We start from the raw sequence: 21,828 nt of genomic DNA on the forward strand, positions 1-21,828 counted from the left end.
GTATCTGAGAACTGCCTCTTGTGCTAACCTGGGCTTGCACTTAAACTGTCGTCAGCTGATGTGCTCTGTTTGAGCGTTCCAAAGGCCCTCTTTTCAATTGGCTAATAGAATCAGACTCATCACTAAATATCCTACATATGGTTTATGTATGAATGAATGAATGAAACTTTATTGTCATTGTACAGGTACAACGAAATTGGTAAAGTGCAGATGCTCACGGTGCTTAAAAATCAACAAAGAACCTATATATATACTGTATAAAAATAATTAAGATTTTAAAAAGTCAGCTGTGCAAAATTTAGTGTGTAGATTGCTTTTGGATAAAAACTGTCTTTTAGCCTGTTTGTTTTTGTACCCAGAGCCCTGTAACGCCTGCCTGATGGCAGCAGCTCAAACAGTTTATGTCCAGTATGGTAGGGGTCTCTGATGATTTGCTTGGCTTTCTTTAGACAGCGACAGGAGAACAACTCCTCTAAAGAGGGCAGGGGACAGCTGGTGATCTTCTGAGCTGTGCTGACCACTCTCTGAAGAGCTCTTCTGTCCGCTGCTGTGCAGCTGGAATACCACACACATAAACAGTATGTTAGGATGCTCTCTATGGAGCTCCGGTAGAAGGCCACCAGTAGACTTTGGGGTAGATGGTTAGCCCGTAAGACCCTAAGGAAGTACAGTCTCTGTTGTGCCTTCTTGATGGTGGCAGTGGTGTTGGTGTTCCAAGTAAGGTCGTCCCTCAGATGCACGCCCAGGAAGCGGAAATCAGAGACCCTCTCCACACAGGCCCCATCGATGACCAGCGGTTGAATGTTAGCCTTTGTCCTCCTGTAGTCCACTATCAACTCCTTTGTTTTTGAGATGTTTAGGAACAGGTTGTTCTCCTTGCACCAGACCGATAGACGCTGCACCTCTTCCCTGTATGCAGTTTCGTCTCCCTTGGAGATGAGACCTACGATGGTGGTGTCATCAGCAAACTTGATGATACTATTGCTGGAGTGAGAGGGGGTGCAGTCGTAAGTGTATAGGGTGTACAGGAGTGGGCTTAGCACACAACCTTGGGGGGAGCCTGTGCTGGTGTTTATGACTGAGGACAGGTGGGAGCCAGCTCTTACCCTCTGGGAGCGGCCTGTCAGAAAGTCCAGTATCCACCGACAGATGGAGTGTGACAGCCCCAGGTCCAATAACTTGGTCACCAGTCTGTTGGGGAGGATAGTGTTGAATGCCGAGCTAAAATCCACAAAGAGCAGCCTGGCATAGCTCCCCTGCTGCTCTAGATGGGACAGAGCAGCATGAAGGGCTGTTATGATGGCGTCATCTGTGGACCTGCCGGCCCGGTAGGCAAACTGATGAGGGTCAAACCCAGGTGGGAGACAGGAGGTGATGTGAGCCCGAACCAGTTTTTCAAAACACTTCATAATGATGGGAGTGAGTGCCACTGGTCGGTAGTCATTCAGTCCACTGATGGTGTTCTTTTTGGGGAGCGGGATGATGGTGGAGGACTTCAGGCAGGGGGGACAGCAGCCTGGCTCAGGGACTGGTTGAAGATGGTAGTGAAGACCCCAGCCAGCTGGGCCGCGCAGTCTCTCAGGACCCGTCCAGAGACACCATCCGGGCCCGCTGCTTTCCGTGGATCCACTGCCCGTAGCACCCGCCTCACCTGCTGTTCCTCCAGCACGAGAGAGTGACTGCTGTATCCTGGTGGGTAATGGATGGCAGTGTCAGGTGGCTGTACCTCAAAGCGGGCAAAAAAGATGTTAAGTTCCTCTGCCAATGAGGTGTCCACGGAATCTGTTGACTTGGTACTGGGTCTGTGGTTCGTGATGTGCTGAATGCCCTGCCACACCTGCCTGGAGTTGTGGCTCTGGAAACAGTCCTCTATTTTCTGCCTGTAAGCCGCCTTGGCTTGTCTGATTCCCCTCTTGAGGCTAGACCTGGCCGCGCTGTACATCCCCTCATCACCACTCCTGAAGGCAGAGTTCCTTTCCTGAAGGAGGTTTTGTACCTCTCTGGTCATCCATGGCTTGGTGTTTGGATAAACCCTGATCTGCTTCTCCACGGTGACACTGTCTGTGCAGAATTTGATATATTCCAGGACAGCTGTGGTATGCAGTTCCAGGTCTGGGTGTTCAAAGACTTCCCAATTTGTTGACTCAAAACACTCCTGCAGCTGTTCAGAGGCAGTATCGGGCCAGGTTATGACTGTTCTGGTGGTTATGGGAGTGCTTCTCCTGAGGGGGGTGTATGCTGGTAACACAAGCAGCGACAGGTGGTCTGACTGGCCCAGGTGTGGTAGTGGTTTCACTCTGAAGCCTGACTTGACATTTGAATATACCTTATCCAATATGTTGTTCCCCCTTGTGGCGCATTTAACATGTTGATGGAATTTAGGCAGTGCTGTCTTTAAATTAACATGGTTAAAGTCCCCTGCTACAATGTGGACAGCCTCTGGATGAAGGCTCTGTTGGTCGTTAACTGCGTCATATAATAGTCCCAGGGCGGAGCTGGCTTTAGCATCAGGGGGAATATATACAGCAGTGATGATGATGACGGAGAACTCACGAGGTAAATAAAAGGGTCTACATTTCACAGTCACATATTCCAGGTCTGGGGAGCAGTATCTGCTTACAGGCACAGAGTTTGTACACCAGTTGTTATTTGTATACACGCATAAGCCCCCTCCCTTGTTTTTACCGGAGTCTCTTGTCCTGTCCTGCCGATGCGCTGTGAAGCCCTCTATCTCGATAGCTGCGTCTGGGGTAGACGACTGAAGCCAGGTTTCGGTGAAGAGTAGAATGCAGCTTTTCTCCACGGTGTTGTTATTGACAAGTAGCAATCTCAGTTCATCCATCTTGTTTCCGAGTGATCTTACATTTGCGAGAAAAACGCTTGGGAGCGGAGGTTTATTAGCCCCTCTCCGTAACCTCGCTACCACACCAGCCCTGCAGCCTCTTTTCTGTCTCCTTTCCCGACGCTGCCTGCGCCGTCTCCCAGCAGCGATAATCCATGGAGACCCAGGGGTTCTAGCGAAGTCTTCGGTGATATTGTGAGACTGTAGAAAAGCGGTTGTAATTGCCCTCTCGCTTTGTAAACCGATTTTTATGAGCTGGTGCCTACTAAATGTAATTCCCGACATTTAAAACAGCAATAAATTAAACAAAAAAACATATATTAAGCAAAAAACAAAGCACCGAAAAGACGCACTAAGCCGCTGCGCGTCTGCGCGCCGCCATGGCAACGTAGGCTGATAATGTGAAAATGGTGTGATTTTATTTGTCATCCTCTCATTGGTATTATATGCTAATGTTCAGAGAGACTGGATAAGATACTCCTAGGATCTCTGTTTTACATATTTTTATGTGCAGTACATGAACTGCGGTTTGCCACGGATTGCATGTCACAGTTCGGTATGTGTGTGAATAGTACGGTTTCGGTTTTCGGTGCGGTTCGTCCCATCCCTAATGCACACACACTGTCGCTCCACCCCTCTGTTCAGGTAGTGGACATGCGCTACATGGTGTTCTTCAACTTCTTCGTCTGCGTGTTGGCGCCCCTAGTGGTGATGCTGCTCCTCTACGCCCATATCTTCTCCCTGGCTCAGCGGCAGGCGCGACGAATCAACCAGGAGACGCAACTGGGACGACGAATCAACGTTGAGCGCCAGGTCAACGCGGCAACCGACGGGGAGGGGCAGGGGGATAGGCATGATGCCCAGGCGATGCAACTCAAACAGGTGAGACTGTGTGTGTGTGTGTGTACAGCTAAACAGTCCCACCAGGAAATCGCGGGCATTTTCTCAAAAAATCGTGGTCCGAATTGCCAGATGGTGCACGAGGATTTCCAGAAAATGGCGAGAAAAGTTGCGGAGCTTCTTACTGTGTTGTTGCGATTTTGTTGCGGCATGAAGTGAAAGGTGTGATTTTTGTTGCAATTTTTAATGTGTTTCCCCACGCTTGAAAGTAAAGGACACTGCCACATTCCGGTCCTCTGGTGTTTTTATATTGTTGTCAGTGGTCATTTTGGTATTTTTGAGGTAGGCTTGGTAGCCTAGGCAGTAACCTCATAAGCTGCGCAAATAAGCTGTCTAAATATTTTAGCTTAATGGTGATGGACATTGATTGTTGAACATTGGGCTATTTAAGCAGTTGAAATGAAAAAGCACACACTGCTGACAACAACCGAACCACAGGACTTAATCTATTAGCCTATTTTACATCATGGCATTCTCCAAAAACTATGCCTATTTAATCTGTTTTGATTTCCCTGTCCTTTATGAACGCGCTTCAGCCCCCGAAGGCTGTTATGTTCCGCTCCTATGCTTGCGAGACGGTCACTTCGTGCTTCTCAGTCTAGAAAGAGTACCCTATCGGTAACATTCTTTGCATTGACCACCATCGGTTGAGTTTTACAATCAATACAAAAAAGACACGTTTATAGCCTACATGGTTTTGTCATCCAGCATGCAATCGAAAATAGTGGCTACTTCATCCCCAAACCTTAGGCTATTAGCAGAGAACTGTTGGCCTTGCATTCATCAAAGGAGCTCTACTGAGCGGTTGCCTACTTCAGATGCTGGTGAATGGTTCGAAAGGAAAATAATTTATGTTCATGTCTGTTCAGGACAGTCTTACAAAGAGACAGCCGACTATGTCGAATAATTGGTCAAGGCGCGAGATGAGGAATACTTCAGGGCTATTGGGAAAAAATGAATAAACTTAAGCGCAAGCACTGCTGCCCGCGACACTTGCGCAGGCTATAAAACAAGCTATGCGCCCCGAACATCACTGCTTGTTGTTCGATGACTTGAATCAAAACATATATGGGACATCAGGGGAAAAGACAGAGGTGTCCATGAGCTTCCTAACAGGTGGCGACCCCACCACTAGTCTCACAGCCATGAGCACACAGGCGAATCTTCCTCCTCACGGCATGTTCACGCACTAACGCCTGATTTACATGGGCGCTTCCAAAGCGGTAGAAGCGTGGCGTTCCATTATTTTCCGTTGGGACGCGGCAGCGAGGCGGTGACGTAGGGAAGCGAGGGTGGCAGACGGTGGGCAAGCGAGGCGATAAAGTTGAGCTTGGCTGAAAAATGTAGCGGCACCGCGAAGCGTTAACCAATGGGAGAGCTTTCAACGGCATGACGTTTCGTGCGTCACCACAGTACTGGGATATTTTAAAAATGGAGGCCGTTTTGATTTCGGTGGTGTCAAATCTGCCGATCGTTTTTCACAGATGGTTTTAAAATAAATGACACTTGGGTTAAGGAGAACAATATATTCGCTCATGTTTCATCATTTTTATTTGTACATACAGTGTTTGTGATTAAAGAGAGACGGTTGTTTGACCAGAGCATTTGCTAAGCTAAGCTAATTTGACCGGGAAACGATGCTACGTCACCACGCGAGGCGAGCGAGCAGGTTGAGAGCGGGTGGAATTTATGTACATGCATCACAGTCGTAAGTTTTGAATCGGCCCAAGATAATTTAAGTGATGAGTGATTCATTTTAGCCTACACTACAAACGCTTCTTTGATAACTTGGACAGCTAGATGTTATTGTAGAGGTGTTCTCTGCTGTAGCTCAGACTGCCGAACTCTACCGTATTGAGGCACCCTATAGAATAGATGCCATTTTTTTCTGTGCTCCCAATGTTAGACCCATAGTCTAGCTCAGTGCTCCAATGATGTAGGCTCATAGATTACAGCAATAGATAATAGATTACAGTTTACCACCCTTAATGCCTTATTTGTTTCAGCAAACCATGTTCTTTCACAAGGACCATTCCCAGATAGTAACATGTTTATGGCAACACGTTACATGTTTATGGCAACATGTTTAGCGCAACACGTTACGGACATGGATTGGTTCAAAGTTGCGGGAAATCGCGGTGATTGGTTTAAGTTGCGCTCTCGTGCAGAATTCGCGGGAATTCATTGAAGTTGCGAAAAACACAGCGATGGCAACATCGCGATTACCTGGAAGGACTGGCTAAAGCAGAAAGTAAAGACTACCATGTAGGTTTTCCTGGTCCTCTTCCTACATACAGTATTAACGTGTTTATGTGTGTGTGCACGTGTGCAGCTAAAGCAGGAAGTGAAGACGGCCACCTCGGTGTTCATGGTCCTCTTCCTGTTCGCCATCTGCTGGCTTCCTCTTCACATCATCAACTGCTTCCTGTTGCTAAGCCCCGCCTCCCCGGTGCCCCTCCCCCTCCTGCTGACGGCCATCATCCTGTCACACGCCAACTCCGCCCTCAACCCCCTGCTCTACGCATACAAGATGAGGCCCTTCAGACACGCCTTCAAGAGACTGCTGTGTTGCAAATAGACACACACACACACACACACACAACCTTAGAGACACGCCTTCAAGAGACTTCCGTGTTGCAGACAGACAGACAGACAGACAGACAGACAGACACACACACACACACACACACACACACACACTTTACACCAATGCATTCTGATGCCTCACAGCTTGAAAGTCGGCCATCTTGAAACATAAAAAATCTAATCGGTTTATCTACCTATTAGAGAGCATCAGCACACAAGATCTGGTTTAAATCTGTTCCCGCCCATTCAAAAGTCATCCCACAAATGGAAAAATCCTCCACGGCATCCTGGTTGTATAGGCCACTCTCCTCACTCCCATCATCCAATCAGATGCAAACACAAGAACACACTCCCCTACCCATACAAAAGCAAGCTCTAGACACACAACTCGACACTTCTTTGCTCTGCTTCACACACAGAAAGACTGCACATACCAGCACTACTACTACCACCACTACTCCCCCTCCTCAGAGCCATGGAATAAAGAGTTCTGACAACCCGCGTGCAGGAAGTCAGTTAGTGATATAATTGACGTAGATTCAAATAATTCTAGGCAGCGGCTTTCTTTACGCTAGAGACTAACACAGGATCACTATGTAACAAGGAAAGATGATGTAAAAATTACTGCACTTTCTGTGTCCCACTCTCACGTCCTGAAACTATATTTGATGTCAATGGCGATCTGTGTGTCAAAGGCTCCATGAGCCGCCATTGTTGTGAAAACATGGAACACGGAGGTCAATGGGATTAGCCTAACTTTGCTACTACAGGCCCTGGCAAAAAGTATGGAATCACCTGTCATGGAGGATGTTCATTCAGTCGTTTTTATTTTTTAGAAAAATTATGGATCACAGACCCGACTCAACACTGAAGTCATTTCAAAGGGCAACTGTCTGGCTTTAAGAAACACTAAAAGAAATCAAGAATATATATATACCAGGCTTTTAGCTAGGGGGGCGTCTGGGCGTCTTTTCGACGCCCTATTTTGAAAATAACAAAAATTTGGACGCCCTACTTTTTTAGTAGGACTCCCTAAAGACGTCCTATTTTTTCCACTTTGTCCGCGTTAACCATGCTGATGTTCAAAATTCGCCGAGTCCGAGCTTTCCCACGATGGACGATTTTGTTTTTACACCGGCATTTTGGAAGTTTTAGAAGATAAAATATAAAATACACCTAACCGGCTAGCGTTGTAACGAGTGCCTTCCAGCATGTTTCAGTGTAAAATTCCACCGCGTTTCAAAACACGCATTTCGTAGCGTCATTAATTTATCAACTTCCATCTGTTTAGCGATCTCTAATGAGTAACAAACATCACTTGCAGACTGGCTGTTTCAATTCATAGACGTTTATTTGGTTAGAAATACTGTGTAAAACATTTCTGTAACATTTAACAGACCAGGTCACCGGCATGCTGCCACTTCCTCGTTCAGCAACAAGTGAATGTTCCAATCTGAGTAAAATAGAGGGGGTGTCCGCCGTTTGGTGGACCAAACCATTTTGAGCAGGGGTGTTTTTACTGGTGGGATTCTTTGTAATGTATTTTATAATATGAAAATAAGAAAATGGTTTTACTTGTCTATGTGTTTTGTTTGCATTTCTTTGGTTTGTTATTTTGGGCTTTTGTTTGTTATTTAGTTGCACACATGCCTCCCCCCAGTCCAGCCTTACTATTGGTACAAAAATGTTTTAACAAAGGCAAAAACACTTGGTTGTATTGGTCAAAATTTGCTCCTCAAATTGCAGGAAATTGCGTTTGAGAGCATTAGAAGTGTAAAAATTTTGCGGGGGAGAATACCCCAAGATCGCCCTAAAACACTTGTGCCTGCGGGTCGAGGCGCCGCGGGGCACCCGCGACGGCGTGCGGCAAAGCCGCGTGGCGCCACGCACAAATGACAGGTTAAAAAAAGTTAGACACCCTAAAAAAAAATCCTGCCTAAAAGCCTGATCGTAGGTTATAGTTACTTTTTTAGAGCATGCGTAGAGAAATAAATATGGAATCACTCAACTCTGAGGAAAAAAAATATGGAATCATGAAAAGCAAACATCAAAAGAAAACTTAAAGAACGTTTTTGCACCACCTGTGGGATTTAGAACAACCTAAAGAATGGAATTAATGAATGAAAAACAGTACCCTTCATCAAATTTGCTCACACTTTCTCTTATTGTCTGATTGGCTTTACAGGTTGGAGCCTTGTCATGGACCATTTTCTTAAATGTCCACCTCAGATTTTCATTTGGATTGAGGTCCAGACTGTTTGGAAGATGACATGTTCTTCTTCAATGAATGTTATCACAGGTTTTACAGTACGGCAAGTAAAGTAAAGATACATTACCATTCCAAGAAAAGATTTCATCATCTCCAAGCATCCCTTCAAATTCATAGGATGGGAAAAATGTTGTCAACTTCAACTTGTGCGTTGAAAATGTAATCCAGTCATGTCCCCAGTACCTTCACCCGACATGCAGCCCCATAGGCAATTGTCAATTACTGTGGATATTTGTATGTTTTCATCGGGCAGTCATCTTCATTTTTCATGAATCTCATACTGTAAGACATGCACCAGACAGCACTTCCAACAACAAATTGTTCAAAGAAGATTCACAATTAATAAATGAATTTGACTTCCATCCAGTCATACACAGCCTGGTTGATTTTTCTTGGCCTGTAGCATTTTTTGTTTTTCCAAATCAGGTGCATGTGTATGTTTAGATATCAGTGAATGTTTCTGTATGCAAAGCCCATTTGCTTCAGGTGATGGGAGATGGTTGCCAGTGCCTTTTCAATGATTGTCAAAATGTCAACATAAACTTGAGTAATTTTCTGATCCGATCAGTTGAAATGATGCTTAAGGATGATGGAATCATTTCTTGAAATGGTAATGTACCTGTTCTTTGAGCAAAACCTGTGAATACAATCTTTGAAGATCGCACAAGGTCAAGTGTCATGGCCTATAACCTGGAACTGAAATCCCACAATATCTGCAGTGGAAGTTAAAGAAAAATGGTCAATGGCAAGGTTCCAACCTGTAAAGATGTTCTGGCACTGTAATCAGAGAAATTTGAAGGAAAATTGATGAAGGGTACCATTTTTTCTCATTAATACTGCTCCGAGGCTGTAAGTTGTTCTAAAATCCAGACGTGGTATAAACAAGTTTTTGAGGCACTTGTTTGTGTGTTTGTTTTTCAAGATTCCATATATTTTCCTCAGATCTGAGTGATTCCATATTTTTTCCCTACCCATGCTGTACAAAAGTAACTATTACTTACTAACGCAATTGCTTCTCTTAATTTCTTTTAATATTTCTTAAAGCCAGACAGCTGCCCTTTGAAATGACTTTATTGTTGAGTCGGGTCTGTGATCCATAATTTTTCTAAAAAATTAAAACGACCAAATGCTGGTCTTAGAGTTACTCCTTGTCCTCGGCTCTGAGTGTCGCAGGCCCCTCACACACACACACACACACACTCACTCACTCACTCACTCACTCACCCCTCTGTCTTGACGGCGGGAAGTCTGGTCTTGAGTTCCTCCTTGTCCTCGGCTCTGAGGGTCGCGAACCCCTTGAGCTGTGCGGCGCTGTACTCGGGCTTGAAGGCCAGGTCCGCGCGGCGTGATACGAAGCAGGCCGTGTGGTACCAGCGGTCAATCAGGCCCAGCTGTGGCTTCTCTGGGTCAACCGTTTTCTTGGACACACGTATCTGGTCCTGGACCAATAAGAAAAGGGCACAGGGGAAGAGAGAACCAATTAGAACAGGACACAAGGTAATGCCAGACAGGCATAAGGAAATGTCAGCCAATCAGAACAAGGTACCGCCACCGCCAACCTGGTGTCACCTCTACTCAGGCCTTTTAAATGTGTTAACAACAATAGAAGTATCATTGAGGTGAGAGAAATCTCCTTAAAACTGTCTGTAGGTTGCCGGAGTGGCAGTAGCCGAACAAACAAGTGGCCATGTATAAAAGTGTAATGGGCTAGGATAAAAGCATCTGCCAAAATGTAATGTAATAATATTTCTCTTTTTTTAAAGATATTTTTTTTATCTTTTTAGACTTTATTCATGACATGACAGTTTCAGAGAGAGACAGGAAACGTTTTGGGAGAGAGAGACGGGAAGGGTCGGCAAAGGACCCAGGCCGGAATCGAACCCGGGTCGGCCACGTAGCAGACGAGTGCCCTACCGTTAAGCCACGGTAGGGCCTAATGTAATATTTCTCGCTGCAACTTGTAAACTGTGTGTGCTTGTTGGTATGACAAGTTAGATTTCTTTGCTTTATTTTGCAAATACAAATACAATTAAGTCTACAAGTAAAGGGGTCCGAAGCCTGGAGGCAAACATGCCTAACTGAATAATTTGATGTCTTACAGAGCATGTTAAGTCCAGTTTTGCCTTTAGCTCGATTGCTGCCCATAGCCTGATTGAACAGTGCATGTTAACGGACCGACTGATTTCAGTTTGCCATCTAAATACACAAATATGTACACACACCATAACGGTCCACATTTGAGTAGCAAAATCTGGGAGATTTTTGTGATGGTGACAATGGAGGTCAGAATGGAGCGGAATGGTGAAAACAGAAGTGTTGGATGGTATGGCAGGTATGGCATGCACACGCACACACACACACTCTGAGGTCCTACCTTCTCGATCTTCTGTTCACAGCCTTTGCAGGTGCTCCTGTTGGACTTGGCATACTCCACAGCAAAGTCATTGAGAGTCTTCTCTCCCTTAGATGCTCCCTTCTGGTCTCCTTTACCTGGACAGAGACACAGGTACACACAGAGATCTTTCTTCCTTTTCTGGTCACTTGTACCTGTGACTTATATTTGCCACTTTACTGTCAATTTGCACTCTGTGTGTGTGTGTGTGTGTGTGTGTGTGTAAGAGAGAGACACTGAGTACGTTACAATATGCGCCCTTGCCTCCTCCACTTGTGCTTGTGGTCTCGCCCCGCCTCCTGGCCCCTCCTCCGTGGAAAAAACGATTAAGTTTCCCAGCTGTCAGTCTAGCCACAATAACTTTTGAGGGACTGTTTTTCATTCTCCATCCCAATTGCAAATGAGAAAAAGACTTTACAATTGAGCTTTTGCAAGATAATGAAATATAATACTGTTGTCAGTGATGTCATCATGACATGTTACTTCCTGGTACGAGGAAACAACCACAAGTGGAGGAGGAAAGGTTGCATATTGTAACGCACTCACTGTGTGCGTGTGTGTGTGTGTGTGTGTGTGTGTGTGTGTGTGTGTGTGTGTGTGACAGAGAGAGAGTGTGTGTGTGTGTGTGTGTGTGTCACCTGTAGCTCCTCCGCTCTCGATGGCCTTCTTGACTTTCTCCTGGTCGTCCCACCTGAGGTCGTTATAGCCGGCGATGTCCGCCGTGCTCTGGGCAGCAGCCCTCAGCCAAAAACAGGAGAAGTGATGCCAGTGGGGAACCTTCCCGTCAAACATGGGAGACTGGACGCGCGCGCACACACACACACACACACACACACACACACACACAGCAGTCCAGTAGGTACACCCACATACATACACAGACAATATATTTCATCGTTATAGTTTTTTAAAAAACGCTAAATAATCACACAAACACAGAATTCTGCCAGCTGTTAAGGTTACCTAGGGTGTCTGTCACCTAGGTCTGCCCTGTGGTAATTAATCAGTGCTCTCCCCAAACCTCCTCCATGAATGAGGTAAACTGAGCATGGTTCCCCTTGCACAGGTGAAGCATGAATGTAATTTAATCATAAGCAGTGAGCACGGTTCGTACAAGATGAAGTCACATGACTGGACCATGAACTCTATGTGTTTTTCATCATGGGCAAGTGGTTAGGGTTCCAGGTTCAAACCTCATACACCAGGTGGCGGGAAGGGGGAATCAATAACCAACACCCTCCCCAAATTCTCCTCCATGACTGAGGTACAGTGAGCATGGTACTAACCCACCCCAAAAATACACACTCCTTCTATCCTCAACGCGGTAGCCTATCAATCACAACATATGAGAGCACTGCCTGCACCTGCATTAGAATGCTTTTATTTTTGCCTTTAAAGTTTGTGTTATTAAATGGACTACATTTAATTTTGTCTTTGTATTTAATGTACATGTACTATTACAAAGTAAACTTTCCACTTTGCAACTTGTTGGCGTAGCTCTGCTGTTGAACTTTGCCTCCAACTCCCTACCTAAAAACTTTCAGCACAGCATGACGTAAATAAACAAAGCCCATCACGACAGACTATTCGTCTTTATCAATGGACCCATTGTCTTCGTATTAAATATTTTACATTTGTCGGCAGGAGAGCAACCAGGCTCTCGACGTTAGCATGGCTATGTCCTTTATATGACTTATTCCATGAGGACTGCAGTACAGGAAACCAAAGCCTCACCATTCAAACGCTAAGTAGCCATTTAAAGACGATACCGGGGCAGACAAGGGGCCTAGTTGATCAATGGAACATGCATGATGCAGCCCCTGGAAACTGAGCATGCTATGCTATGTGCACACATGAACAAAACACTAGGCTATGTGATGCAAGCATATCCCCAATTCAACAAAACGCGGCTATGGGTCACATCCCTGAACAATAGTTCCATATCAACACCACGTCCACAGCCAGCAACTCTGCTGGCTAGCCCATCCCCAACACGAACCTGCACCATAATAGCCATCCTCAAGGAATCCTTCGCAATGTTCTCTTTGCATTTCTTACAAGATGCACGTCCACTTTTCGCGTATTCGGCTTTATACAACTTGTCTTCCTGCGATTCCGCCATATTTTCCACAACGTTTGCACCGAAAATGCCCAAATGTTTACTGTGCAGCTAACTTGTGAGATTGTGTAGCACACACAATGTAGAATCGGCCCGCGTGCACTCTGTCTACCCGCGAACACAGTGGAGGCAGGCCTTCTCAATAGAATACAGAGTCGTTGGATTTAACGCAGACATGGTAAATCCCATGCCGATCAATCGTACTAGTGGCGTTTGTGTGAAAAGTGCCGTTTTTCTCTCACTATTCCAAATCACTGCACAGTGTATTTCCTCTTGCTGTTTTGCACTTTGTCGTGTTTTCGTGTTCAAAACACGGCATGCAACTGCAGTACAGTGACAAACAGCCTAATCAGATAGGCTAACCCCAGGATTTAATTGTTATTAACGTCATAGCAAACTGTTATTACAATCCATGCCTTTAAGCAAATGTTGAAAATATAATAATAGGCTAAATGTTTTTTTAAACAGACAAAAAGAGAAAAGAAAGTTATTCAGGCGTCCAAAGGCTTTACACAAGTTTGACCTCATCTGATCATATGACTGAATACAGGCCTACACCACAGCTTTTTCCCATTTAGCCAATAGGTATAGAAATGTAGACTATATGAGATGAGAGAGACTTTAGTAATCCCCACAGGGAAAATTGAATGCCACCTGGCCATCCACACAGCACATTCCAGACAAATAGACAAACAGATAATAAATAAGAGGAGCTAACAATAAAAAGTTAAAAAGTCTGATTGCTGCAGGGATAAAATATCATCTGAACCTTTCGGTGGAGCACATGGGGAGAAGGAGCCTTTGGCTCCTGCCACTCTGAGTGAACAGGCTGGACAGTGGGTGGTCATCCCTGCCCAGCACACTGTGAACCTTCCTTAATGTCCGCTCCTCTAAAATTTGCTCCACCGAATTAAAACACACACCCGTGATGGACCCCGCTTTCTTGATTAGCTTATTTATCTTATTCCTGTCCTCCAGTGATATCCCTCCACCCAAGCACATAACAGCATAAAATAAAACACTTGCCACAATCCCATGATAAAATGTGTTTAAAATAGGCCTCCCCAACTCAAATGACCTCATTTTCCTTAAAAAAAAAAAAAAGTCTTGATTGGGCCTTCTTAAAAATCACCCTGCTGTTCTCCTTCCAGTCCAGCTTGCTGTCAAGATGGACGCCCATATTTGTAAGAGGAGACATACAGGGTGACCTTTGATTAAAATAGAGGCTGGAACATTTCTACTCTTCCTAAAATCAATAATCAGTTCCTTGTTTTTTTCCACATTTAAAATGAGATGGGCATCTTCGCACCAGTTCACAAAATAATTCATCTCAGACTGATACGCAGCATAGGCCTAGTTATCGTTATTGATGCAGCGTTAGGCCTAATGTAGAGTCATCTGAGAACTTCTGCAGATGACAGGACGCACTACTATGTCTGCAGTCAGAGGTGTATAAAGTAGGCTAAATAAAAAAGGAGATAAAACTGTTCCTTGTGGTGCGCCTGTGTAATGGAGTCAGATGTGCTGTTGTGGATTCTAACATGCTGAGGTCTACCTGTGCGGTAGTCAGTGATCCAGGTAACAGTGGAGTTGTGCAGATTAAAATCATTAAGCTTTTTAGATAAAATGTGGGGTTGTAAAGTGTTAAAAGCACTAGAAAAATCAAAAAACATTATTCTCACAGATGCAGCAGAGGTCTCCAGATGGCTATACACCTTATGTAGCAGATAGATAAGAGCATCATCTGTACCCACACCCCGCCTGTATGCAAATTGCAATGGGTCCTGAAAAGCACTGACCTGTGCCCTCAGGTGTCCCAGCACCGTCCTCTCAAAGCACTTCATTACATGAGAGGTCAAGGCAATGGGTCTCAAGTCTTTAAGAGCCTTGGCATTAGGTTTCGCATTCTTAGGTATAAATATGATATTTAGTGTTTCCAAAGTCATTCTAGAAAAAGTCAGTATGTGGTGAGTGCATGATGGATTTAAGTTGGACTACATGGCAACAAAGACATTATCAGAGCAGTTCAGACCAGCACTCAGACGATTGTGTGACTTGATGTTGAATCAATGCAGCCTATTTCAAACAATTGTGATTTCTATATTGATCAAAATAATCAGATTCTTTCCATAACTGACCACAGCTCTCCCCCATCCTCCCCCATGACTGAGGTACCCCAAGCATGGTACCATCCCGCCGCACAATTGGGGGCTGCCCTCTAGCACTGGCGAGGCATAAATGCAATTTCATTGTGTGCAATGTTCACTTATGTGCTGTGGAGTGCTGTATCACAATGACAATGGAGTTGGAGTTTCCCAGTTGGGATTTCACTTTATGCACAACCTGACACAGGGTGCAGCCTAATAACAGAGACTCACCAAGAGTCAAGCGCTAACACCAACAACACAGACTGTCTTGATGGCTGTCTATGTGTAGCCGTGTGTGTGTGTGTGTGTGTGTGTGTGTGTGTGTGTGTGTGTGTGTGTGTGTGTGTGTGTGTGTGTGTGTGTGTGTGTGTGTGTGTGTGTGTGTGAGAGAGAGAGAGACTAATTCCCCAAGGTAAGTAATCTACTCTAGGTGTGATGAAGTTCATTTTTTTCTTTGATAGCTGCAACAATGAGACACATGGCCAGTCATTTCTCAATATATATTGACTTCACTGAACACACACATAAAAAAAATGAAATCTTTAATAGCCAGTAAGAAGACTGCCTCTTGTCAATTTAGGGCCTCAGTGAAAAATCACCAAATAACTATTTTTAACTAGACTGTTTAGCCTACTTGGTTTAAGACATTTGCACAATGGGAAAGCATTAGACAGATTTCTGTTAAAAACAATATTTTCTTGGAAATTTCTTGGAAATCTGATCAAGAAAAACTACTTCTAATGATTTGGTTATTTTTACTTAAATCATGACTGACTAGATGTCTTTACTTGAAACCAGAAAAGTAAGTTTGCTAAGATTTCATTTTTTGCAGTGCACTCTTTCAATGCAGGATTACATCATGACAGATTAGACCTATAGGCCTACTCAAGAAAAGCAATAAGCCACGAGAGGTTTTGAGTTTGTGGGTTTGTGTTATATAAAAAGCGAATTGGAGTAGTACAGCACACTGCTTTGCATTGTGTTCCAACTACCCTTATCCGTAAGCCTGGGAGTACCCATGCTGCCTTGCGCGTTCTTTTCGAACTGCTGGACACACTTGTGAATACACTTGTGATTTACCGCCAGACAACTTATCCGTTATAAATCGAACACAAATGCACGTACTCAAGTGGCTTATTCCATATCTAAAACTGTTAAAATCATTCATTGATAAGATTTGTATTATCTTTCTTTATTTATTATTCAACCGCCAAAACAATGGGTTGGTTAGATGCCATAGGGTACATAATATAGCTACTGGGCACACAATACAGTTTCAGCCATGTTACAGTTGTATTATGTTTATTGAGCAAACAAAAAATCACAGCAGCAGCAGCAGCACATAACGAGTCCCATAGCCACTTCAATTCCTGCACCAAATTCTCTGCCTGCAAGGTATCCAGTTCTGGCATCTCCTACATGTGCTCTGGCAGTGGCACCTATATTCTTGGGACACTACAGCCTCGGCCTCTGGCCCTGGTCCTGCAGCATGTGCTTTCAGAGGGGTATTCTTGATGCCAGCCTCAGCTTTGCCTAAAACTGCTCCTACAATGCAATAACAACAGTCATTGTGCTTACATTAGGGGACATGATCTTTTTTCTTGTGATCCACAAATTATTATTCACAGATGGTGGCACCACCGAACATCGTAACTGGTCCCATTTTAGCTATGGTCACAGAATAGTTACACACAAATGTAACACCATACCACTAGACTAAGGCCAGTCCAATGGCTCAGCGCTACTGATACTGTACGAGGCTTTAGGAGGGAGGTTTACTAACCTTTCACGCCATGCTCTGCTAGTTGGCCTCTGTTACACACACACACACACACACACACACACACACACACACACACACACACACACACACACACACACACACACACACACACACACACACACACACAAATGTTTGTGAAACTGTTTCACACCTACCTAGGGTAGAATGCCCTAAAGTGGGACGATGCCTAATGTGGGACACCTTAAGGTTTAAGGGGTGTAGCTTTGCCCCAAGTTGGTAAATGTTTACAAAACTATAACCAAATAAAAGCCCTATCATCCTGTTATCATAATATCATGATTTAGTAAATGTATAGTAATTCTCCGGCGAGGGGTTACAATCAAGAAGAAGGACCCTGGGTGAAGTCCATCAAAATGGCAAATTACATAGCATTTGGGCAAATTTGTCTTTAGGGTATAAATCAATTCCAATCAAAGCAACGTTGCCAATTTTTTGATAAACATGTTGGATAGGTATATGTTCATCAGAAAATAATGTGTGGTATATACAAAATAATGTTATATTTTATTTTTAAACCATATTATTAGTGTCCCACTTTAGGATAGGTGCGTCCTAAAGTGGGACACAAGATTTTCCTAATGTGGGACAGTTGTAAAAGTAGTAATTTAATAAGTCAAACAATTACTATGAAGTCAAACACCATGTCCACATAAGAAAATAGATATTTAAATCTATATCAAAGGTGTATTTCAGTCTTTCTGCCCTAATCTACTGGAGCACAGCTATCAACACAACATTTGGGTCCAAAAACCGGAAGTTCTCTCCTCAAATAGAGCTGCCATGTTGAAGTGACCAATTGTGTGCAATGGGTTCAAACAGTCTCAGTCATATTTACCAATAAAAGAAAGTAAAAATGATTCATAAAACATGCTCTAAATGTGTAGCTGATATGTCTTAAAGAGTGGCAGATAACATTTTGAATTAATATTTTACACAAACATGTTTTAGAGACCTTTTAATATTCACTGTCCCACATTAGGAACCCGATTGTCCCACTTTAGGGATAACCATAGTTTTTGACCAACTTACATTGATATCTAAATTATTGGAATTAGAAACACTTAACATGTTTTTAAAGGTTTTATTTGATTAGAGCATAACTAGAGGATGAAAAGGGTGTAATTTGTTTGTATTGAAATGTTGTCATTAAATTTTAATAAACCACCAAAGTCGAAGTGACAAAAATTGTCCCACATTAGGGCATTCTACCTACGTGGTCTGACTTTGAGGTCGATTTCGATGCATTATTAGTAGAGGTTTTTGCATATGGATTGATCTCCGTCATGGCAATTATGAGGTACTCTAAAAACAAATAACAATCAGCATGCGCTGTATCAATCAATAAATCAATCAATCAAGTTTTTTAGGACCATGTGCAATTAAAACATAAATGTTTCCATTCCATGCATTACACCAGATTTAGCCTTGGGCTAGTTTTCATCGGTAGTCCCTGACATTAAAAAGCAAATAATATACTAATAGTAATAGGATAATAAAGTAAAGCAGCAGTCAAAAACAAAATGAAAATACAGATAAAAACAATAAACAAATCACTCATGTCCCCTGTACCCCCCATAACCACCCGCACCCACCCAAACAAAATATAAAAATATTTTTAAAATAAAACATAAACAAAACTTTCACTTGGTCACTTTGTCTTGACTTCTATGTGCCACTCAGCTAAGGCACATGTGTCACTGTGGACACTTTATAATTCTGTGTGTGTGTGTGTGTGTGTGTGTGTGTGTGTGTGTGTGAGAGAGAGAGAGAGAGAGAGAGAGAGAGAGAGAGAGATAGAGAGAGAGAGAGAGAGAGAGAGAGAGAGAGAAAGAGATGCCTTGGCTAAATGTATGTAAGAGTGAGCTATTTATTTATGTATGTGTGTATGCTACTTGACACCTTAATTTCCCAATGGGATCAATAAATGATACTCTACTCTACCATCAGAGTAACAGAGTAAATTTCCATTATAAACTTGTTTTTGACATGAAGTAGCATTGAAGATTTTTAACACAATGTGTTTTGCCATGAACTAAAGACATTAAGTATTCTTTTTGCATTTAGCACCGTTATTACACTGTGTTAAGGTAAATACACCCCCTAATATTTATTAAGTTATTTATTTTGACAAGTAGGCTATGTGTTGAATTGTCCAATGTGCTCCAATCAAAGATCATAGAGAGCGCATAATCAATGTGTTATACCGTATGCACTTAGCACAGCATTACCAACAAGTGTCAACTTTTAAAGTAAAAGAAACTGACAAAACAGTCCAACATACCTGCTCGTACTGAGTTGTTGTTGAGGGCTGTGGTTTGAGAAGAGTGGTGTTGGAGATTCCACACAGCCCTTATGTTTGAGATGAAAAGAAAGCAAAAGGAGCATGGTGAGTCATTGCAGGGGTGCGCTAATACTGGAAAAATACTGATATGGAAACAACACTGGTAGCCCCTTAATGCACGCCTTACCTCCAGTGGCACGCTGTAATAGTCATTGGAAAGTTAACTACCATAATGCTATGACATAGCACAGGGCCTTTAGTAATGCACTACGACTTGGTCATTCCCATTGTGGTAACAGCAATTTTATAACGCTGTGTCTGAATGGGTTAAAAGATGTGCTATAATCGGACATATTTTCAGGCTCTCTACCCCAGCCTTTTCTACCCACACACATACTACCGCTACGGCACCTCAGAGTGTCAAAACTGCTCTAGCACTATCGACACATCTACACATCTCCATCCGATTAGGCTACTGCTTTCATGAAGCCGAAATCACCATTGTGTGCGTGTGTATGTGTGTGTCAGTACCTGATGAGGGAGACTAGGTAGTAGAGAGTTTCCTCGGGAGGATCAGAGATGTTCAGCCCTTATGAAGCGCCTGGGGAACAGCAAACCCTGATTGTGTGTGTGAGAGAGTGTGCTGGGTGATCGTCTCACCCCCTTATTGTTTTTAACCAATTAACTGTCTTTCTAATGTCTAATAGCTACCTTGATGAGTTTCAATCAGGTTTCCGTGCCTACCACAGCACTGAAACAGCTCTTATTAAAGTTATGAATGACATAAGATTGAATTCTGATGCTGGCAAATCATCCGTCTTGGTGCTACTAGATTTAAGCGCAGCTTTCGACACAGTTGATCATGCCATACATAGACTGGAACACTGGGTTGGCTTTACAGGCATAGTGATCAACTGGTTAAAATCGTACTTATAACAAAGAAGTTTTTTTGTCGCCATTGGAAGACATACCTCATCACCGATGTCTCTGAATTGTGGGGTCCCCCAGGGCTCCATTCTGGGACCACTACTGTTCAATCTGTATATGTTGCCACTGGGACACATTATCGAGAATAACTCCATAAATTACCATAGCTATGCGGATGATACCCAACTCTACTTATCTATGTCCCCCAATGACTACACCCCCCTTGAATCACTCTATCATTGCATGGACCAAATTAACAAATGGATGTCTCAGAATTTCCTCCAGCTGAACACAGATAAAACTGAAGTAATTATATTTGGGAAAAGAGAGGAGAGACAAAAGATTGCTACTATCCTTGAAACGAAGGGACTGAAAGCAAGGGAAACAGTTAAAAATCTTGGGGTCCTCATTGACAGTGACCTAAACTTCAACAGTCACATGAAAGCTATTACTAAGTCTGCATTTTATCACATAAAAAACGTCTCTAAATTTAGGGGCCTTATGTCTAAACATGATCTGGAGAAGCTAATACTTGCCTTCATTTCTAGTAAGGTTGATTACTGTAACAGTCTTTTTACTGGCCTCCCCAATAAGACCATTAAACAGCTTCAACTGGTACAAAATGCAGCTGCAAGGGTTCTTACAAAGACAAGGAAGTTTGACCACATTACTCCAATTTTAAGATCGCTGCATTGGCTCCCAGTAAGCTACAGAATTGATTTTAAGGCAATGCTACTTGTGTTTAAATCATTAAATGGACTGGGACCCACATATCTACTGGATATGTTTCAGCTGTATGCACCAACCAGGTCACTAAGGTCAACAGAGAAGAATTTGCTGGTGATTCCAAAAGTCAAAACAAAGTGTGGAGAGGCAGCCTTTAGCTTCTATGCTTCAAAGCTTTGGAACCAGCTTCCAGATGACGTAAAAAATGCACCCACTATTGATAGCTTTAAATCTAGACTCAAGACAAAGCTGTTCTCAGATGCTTTCCCCTAGCTTAAGTTACATATCATTCTTATTTTTTATTATTATTATTTTTATTTTTATGTTTATTTATTTATTTTTATTTTATTATTATTTTTACCTTATGTTTTATCTTAATATTTTAAATGTTTTTTGACTCTAGTTTATTTCCTTCTTTCTTCCCTGTTTCCTTTCATTTACATGTGAAGCACATTGAGTTGCACCTGTGTATGAAATTCGCTATATAAATAAACTTGCCTTGCCTTATAAACCGCCTGAGGGGGAAAGTGAGAGTGGTTCTGAATATCTGAGACACACCTTCCGTGCGTATGTGTGGGGGGGGGGGGGGTGGGGGAGAGACGTGGCGTGTGCCGCTTCTGCATCTGCAGACTACATGGGGGACCACAAAGGATAAACAGGAAACCAGGTTGAGTCAACCTTGAGGTGGTGAGTGGTGATGGCAGCCTGACACAGAACCAAACCATCAACAGCACCGACAATAAAACCACTGTTCCGAAGGTTGCTTTAGTACGGGATGTACGAAACAGCGATTGTTTCAGAAACTCTTTTGCACTGCCATGTAGACCATGCAGGC

At 43.3% G+C, this 21,828-nt stretch overlaps 2 protein-coding genes and 1 long non-coding RNA gene across 3 annotated transcripts in view; 1 reads left to right on the forward strand and 2 right to left on the reverse strand.

Annotated features, from left to right (window-relative positions):
• Positions 1 to 6,320, forward strand: part of LOC134469007 (adenosine receptor A2a-like) — a 10,281-nt gene extending 3,961 nt beyond the window's left edge. Inside the window, exons 4-5 of the mRNA XM_063222989.1 lie at positions 3,488 to 3,661; positions 6,075 to 6,320. Of these exons, the coding sequence (XP_063079059.1) occupies positions 3,488 to 3,661; positions 6,075 to 6,320 (420 nt within the window). The remainder of the gene's footprint in view (positions 1 to 3,487; positions 3,662 to 6,074) is intronic.
• parp1 (poly (ADP-ribose) polymerase 1) overlaps positions 1 to 13,215 on the reverse strand; it is a 46,044-nt gene extending 32,829 nt beyond the window's left edge. Inside the window, exons 1-4 of the mRNA XM_063222966.1 lie at positions 12,989 to 13,215; positions 11,628 to 11,787; positions 10,972 to 11,087; positions 9,822 to 10,036 (exon numbers count right to left, since the gene is read on the reverse strand). Of these exons, the coding sequence (XP_063079036.1) occupies positions 9,822 to 10,036; positions 10,972 to 11,087; positions 11,628 to 11,787; positions 12,989 to 13,111 (614 nt within the window). The 5' untranslated portion in view covers positions 13,112 to 13,215. The remainder of the gene's footprint in view (positions 1 to 9,821; positions 10,037 to 10,971; positions 11,088 to 11,627; positions 11,788 to 12,988) is intronic.
• A 3,467-nt stretch (positions 13,216 to 16,682) lies between these two features.
• Positions 16,683 to 19,410, reverse strand: LOC134469016 (uncharacterized). Its single transcript, XR_010038921.1, has 3 exons — positions 19,341 to 19,410; positions 18,269 to 18,361; positions 16,683 to 16,800 (listed from the first exon to the last, which is right to left on the reverse strand). It is a non-coding gene; the product is annotated as an uncharacterized LOC134469016 (long non-coding RNA).
• Between the last annotated feature and the right edge of the window lie 2,418 nt (positions 19,411 to 21,828).

The sequence above is a fragment of the Engraulis encrasicolus genome, chromosome 18, assembly GCF_034702125.1.
Source record: "Engraulis encrasicolus isolate BLACKSEA-1 chromosome 18, IST_EnEncr_1.0, whole genome shotgun sequence".
Taxonomy (NCBI): Eukaryota; Metazoa; Chordata; class Actinopteri; order Clupeiformes; family Engraulidae; genus Engraulis; species Engraulis encrasicolus.